We start from the raw sequence: 5,643 nt of genomic DNA, 5'->3' as shown, positions 1-5,643 counted from the left end.
GAAATTGTTAGTATTTAAGTATTTTTAAGGGTTAATGTCATAAAATGGCCTCTAATAATATTTAATTTTAGTATTTTTATTTAAAGTTAACGTCATAAATTGGGCTCCAATTTGAGAATTTGATTATATTTTCTTGTATTCAATAGCACCACAACCTTTTTTGGTATTTCTATAAAACGAGTGAATTTCAACCGCCTACGTGGCATCCAATGTGTCAAATTTTGAACATTTATCCATGTGGCATCAAATATGGTAAAAATTTGTATATTTTGTATCCACACTTGATGCCACGTAGGATTATATATCAAGCCGTGTAATAGCAACTAGCCAACTATACATAAATTTATTTCAATTGTCTTGTGAAGTTTGCACAACATTTAATCTTTCACATGAATAAACAAGCATCATACAAGAAACAAGCTTTTATAGTATTTTAGAATTTAGATAGTAAATAAACAACATATAACATAACAAAAGTTGGCTCAACCTATTTGATTGCCTTCCATATAACTTTTTAATTAACATTCTAATAACAACAAAAAAATCCAATACAATCAACATGCTATGACATTTGATAAATAAAAAAAACCATACAAAACCCAAATGTATCATAACTTAGACCACAAAATACGTGAGCAAAAACAACAAACTAATTCAAATACCCAAATCTATCATTCCCATTTTATAAAAAAGATTTTTCAAGAAGATGATTATGATGATGATGATACCTTAATAGCTTTATACGCAGGGTGTAACAAACCAAGTTCATCTTTCACTTCAAGAGGATTACTCGTATCATTTCTTGTTCTTTTCACCCTCCTACTAGCAAGTGATTTGTGAGTGAATCCATACATTTGTAGAATCTGATTATCCCCAAAATTAAAAGCTCGATCCATTTGTTTCAAACATCTTTCAACAGGGTAATCACCGAATTTCCCACAAGGTTTACACCCCACAAAATGAGTAACAAGAGGCCACCTATGATCACCTAAACCTGGATGATAACTTGCAATCATTTCCTCATATCTATCGACCAAAATCCCCCAATACCCATGAAGATAATAATGATTTTCTAGATAAACTTTATTCGCCCATTTTTCCTTCTGTGAAGCCAATAGCCACACCATAGCAGATTGATCATCTGCTTCGAAAACGGGTCGATCTTTGAGTTCACGGGTCAAAATCTTTCCAGCTTCTTCTCTGATTTTCCCCTTCGGACCCATGGGAGCCCAAACATCGATTAAATCCAAAGACCATTGACAGTTTCTGAGTAGAAAGCTACCTGTGTTTAATCCGATCCAGTTCTTTTGATCATACACCATTTCATTCCAGCCATGGAGAACCAGGTTTTTGTCTTTGTATCTCTCCCATGGAACCTCGAATGCCATGTCTGTAAACATGGCGTCACTGTCCATCCACCATAAGAACTCAACTTCAGGGTGGCTCAGTAGAAGCTTTCTGATCAATGGGAGTTTCGCCCAGAAACCAGCCATTTCAGCATCGAGTAAAGCCATGTTGTAGAAGATTTCGATCCCGTGTACCCTACAGTAATCTATCTTGTTTTTGATCGATTTCAGAAGATAATGATCACCAACTGGATTCTCACAGGGCTTTGGTGAAGACCCGGTTACAAGCAAAACCCTAGGTTTATTAGCGTTGAGAAAATTAGGGAAATTAGGGTTTTGTTTCAGCCATTCACCTCTTTGTTCGTCCCAATCTGAGATCTTGGGCCCTATGCTGTAGGGTTCGTTTGGATTCTTCTTCACATCGTCTTCTTCATCAACAAACAACTTATTGATGTCGAATTCCGCGTAATTATTGGTCGACGACGCCGTTGTCGTCTGGTCAGTGGTTGTCTGTAATTCTTCGAGGACGCGGCGGGGCTCGGCGCGCTTGCCCCGTACATGATAGAACGTTTCCCGGATCTCCTTAAAATCCTGCTCCGGCGTGCCAAACTTTCCGGCACCGAGGTTGCCACGCAGGACGACGATGGTTAGGACCAAGCAGAAAAGCGTGATCTTGCCGTTACGGAAAATCCGCTGGAATTGACGCGTCCGGCGAGTCCCGAAAATCCGATCCAGCATCTTTCACCAATCCGATCTACAATTTGGTGGGATACGGTTTAGGGTTTTTGGAAAGAAACCAAATCAAACCCACCCAAGTTCTTATAAAGTTGAATCTTTATCGAATTCTGATCTCGATATAAAGGTAATAATTTGATGATTAACAAGACTAGTTTTGAAAAGCTTTTTGAATTAGAAAGCGATGATGCTAACAAGATAGGTAAAATGGGAATTTGGGACACTCATTCATTGGGGTTTTGGCTTTGAATTTGTTGAATTGATGAACGCTCCTCTCAAATTCATAGATTTGGAAATGTCGGTGGAGAGAGATGGTGGTACAGTAGTTGCCTGGTTGGGATGATTAGGAAATACAACATTACATAAATGGTCCCTATACTTATATACAAGTTATAGACGTAGTCCCTTCAGAAAGAGACTAATTTTAATGCATGGCACATCATTTTTATTGTTTCTTTAAATGTTCATAACAGTTTGTAATAATTTCTTAAATAATAAATAAATATAAATAATAAATAATAAATATAAATATAATAAATAAAAATAAGACTTTGTGATGGATCTTTTCCGATGATCACGGATGCAAATATGTAAAAGTTTAAAAGATATTGCAATGTTAAAAAATAAGCATAATTATTGTAATGTATCGTCTAAGAAAAATGGTTTAAATAATACATATCGATTGAAGGCAAACGGGCAACAAACTATGCCGCTAGCCCTTAAAATTATTCACGCCATCCGTGGGACTTGAACCCACGACCACGTGGTTAAAAGCCACGCGCTCTACCAACTGAGCTAGAACGGCAAGATATATATCATGCAATAGTTAAGTGATGTTATTCTCATTTGTTTTTCAAAGAAACCAATACATTTTATTCTTTAACTAGGTGTGAGACTCATGTATTATATGGGTTTAATTAAAAAAAATATAAAATTTTAATAATTTGAAAAGTTTGAATTTATTAGAAAAATAAGAAAATTTTGAATTGTAACACCGAAAATTTCAAACAATTTTTCATTTAAAAATAAACGTTTAATTCTTAGAAACACTTGTTTAAAATCTCATTCATAATCGAATTACAAAACATAACTCCATTTTCACTTGTATAGAAAACCAGGATCCTCAAACATGACTCTTTATCTGGTGTGTACAATCAAGCCGGTGTCGTCCCGTGATACTGAAAGAAACCTGCAACACAACATAAAACAAAACACTGTAAGCACAAAGCTTAGTGAGTTTCCCAAAATACCGCACACAACACACATTAGCCACTCGAGGCTATAAATCTGTGGGTTCGTGGACCCTGCTCTGTGAACCCTCTGGTTCTAACTCTGTGGACCCTCTGGTCCTAAGCTCGTTGGACCCTCCGGTCCGGTCTGCTTAAGCCTTCCGGCCTCATAAATCGTTGGACCCTTCGGTCCGGTCTATAAACTCCGCATAGCATAAATCACAAAGACATAATGCATAGCATATCACATACAACAGGATAACATAATACTCACTGTAAGCACGTAAGACCTTCTGGTCACACATAACTACCACTCAAGGTAAAGTATAGTGAGAAGACTCACATGGCAAGCAGAAAGCAGATATCCCCACACTTAAATCTCGAACTCGCCACCGCCTAACACGTAAGGCAAATACTCTCATGAATATAACTCTCGAGACTAGAATCAATCCTCTCATGGCACCCTCTTAAGGGTAAAAGACTATTTTACCCCTCTCTTGGCCCAAAGGCCACATCGTTGACCAAACCCTAAAAGTCAACGGTCAACCCTTGGTCAAAATCAAGTCCTCAGTCAAAGTCAACCCCTGACTGATCCTACTCGCCGAGTCAACCCTATGACTCGCCGAGTTCCCATAATCAGAACTTCACTCAATCCGCGACCTAACTCGCCGAGTCACCCCGAGACTCGCCGAGTCCAACAACTCTAAGTCCACTCGCACACAACTCACCGAGTCATCCCTTGACTCGCCGATTCTCAACTCGACCAGAAGATATTGGGACTTTTCGACAAGACTCGCCGAGTCCAACAACTAACTCGCCGAGTCTAAGGCTATCTTCAACCTACTCGCCGAGTTGTTCATACAACTCGCCGAGTTCCAGACCATCTTCATCCAACTCGCCGAGTTGTTCTTCCAACTCGTCGAGTTCGAGCTCATCTTTAAGCAACTCGTCGAGTACACCCATGTGACTCGCCGAGTACCACCGGTCTGAATCCATTCAGAAGCATTCCAGGCCATGCAATTGCTCCAAAACATAGATCTAGCCTCCTACCACTCATCCATCACGTAAAGTGGCAAACTTTACGTGAATCCAAAGAGATCTAGGCCATTTGCACATTGGGCTAGGGTTTGGGGACATGATGGCTCCACAAAACACTCCAACACAGGGACTTTCATGCTCTCTGATCCTTCTCCATTCCAGATCTGAGGTAGCAACCTCAGATCTAACCTCTAGACTTCCAATTACATCCATAGACAAGTTCCCACAATTCCCAAAATGAAGAAACAACATAACAACAGCCCAAGAACGAGATATTACCTCCAAGAGATGCCCCAACTGCAATGTAATTCGAACCCAAGCAAAGCCCCTTGCTCCAAGCCTTCAATCTCCCAAAATTCCTTCAACAATTACTTCTCCAAGCTCCAATCCACTCAACAATGGTGCTTCTCCGCGATTTAGGGTTTTCTGGGGCTAAAGGGGGTGATAAAGAGGCTGGGAGGAAAACATAATGCTCTTTATATAGGGCTCAACCCCGAGAATTAGGGTTTTCTCCAATCAGCGCCTACTCGCCGAGTCCTCCTCACCGACTCGCCGAGTCAGCTACTTAGCACGCGACCCAGTCGCGACTCTACTCGCCGAGTCCATCCATGGACTCGCCGAGTCACTCTTTCACAACTTACTCTTTTAGCCCTTCAACTCTACTCTTGATATTTCGGGATGTTACATGAATTATTAAAATTAATGAGACTTTAATGTATTGAATACATTACATATATAAACTCTTTCTAATAAGTACTTTATATATATATATATATATATATATATATATATATATATATATATATTACCTTACACATAAAATGTGGAATTTTAATTTGATAAAATAAAAAATACAATAAAATGGCAAGTGGAAAATAGAAATTTTAAAAATTCTAGAAAATGTCATGAAACAACCCAAAAATACGACCCAAAAATTTCGTTTTTCAACATAACCAAAACCATAATCTGAGTGTCATATCATCAACCATACATAATGTATCTCAAAATAATAATAAAAACATTGTGCGGAAAACTGTATCATATCCATGTCATATAAAAATCAAGAACCAAATCAACTCCTAGGATAAAAGCTGAAGCTGTGGTGTGTGCGATGCCATCATCCCGAGCTCTTCCCTCTACAAGCGGAAGTACCTGAAACCAAAACTGAAACTGTAAGCACGAAGCTTAGTGAGCTCCCCCAAACTACCACATACCATACAATACATATAAATCACATACTGGGCCTTGCCCACTGCATCAGACCGAGGTCTGGAACTAGCTGCATCGGACCGAAG

General features: G+C 39.0%; 1 protein-coding gene and 1 non-coding gene across 2 annotated transcripts; both read right to left on the bottom strand.

The window, feature by feature from the left end:
- Positions 1-468: 468 nt before the first annotated feature.
- On the bottom strand, positions 469-2,416 carry LOC111908663 (xyloglucan 6-xylosyltransferase 2). Its single transcript, XM_023904475.3, has one exon. It carries the CDS (start codon positions 2,082-2,084, stop codon positions 711-713), a length of 1,374 nt encoding a protein of 457 aa, XP_023760243.1. The 5' UTR covers positions 2,085-2,416; the 3' UTR covers positions 469-710.
- Positions 2,417-2,813: 397 nt separating this feature from the next.
- Positions 2,814-2,886, bottom strand: TRNAK-UUU (transfer RNA lysine (anticodon UUU)). The gene has a single exon. It is a non-coding gene; the product is annotated as a tRNA-Lys (tRNA).
- Between the last annotated feature and the right edge of the window lie 2,757 nt (positions 2,887-5,643).

The sequence above is a fragment of the Lactuca sativa genome, chromosome 5 (genome assembly GCF_002870075.4).
Source record: "Lactuca sativa cultivar Salinas chromosome 5, Lsat_Salinas_v11, whole genome shotgun sequence".
In the NCBI taxonomy this organism is placed as follows: Eukaryota; Viridiplantae; Streptophyta; class Magnoliopsida; order Asterales; family Asteraceae; genus Lactuca; species Lactuca sativa.
The sequence above is the reverse complement of the archived record's forward strand: the minus strand, read 5'-3'. Positions and strand labels throughout refer to the sequence as shown.

What these genes read in the sequence shown, in the direction of transcription:
- LOC111908663 (XM_023904475.3), bottom strand. Translation starts at nt 2,084, where the DNA reads ATGCTGGATCGGATTTTCGGGACTCGCCGGACGCGTCAATTCCAGCGG.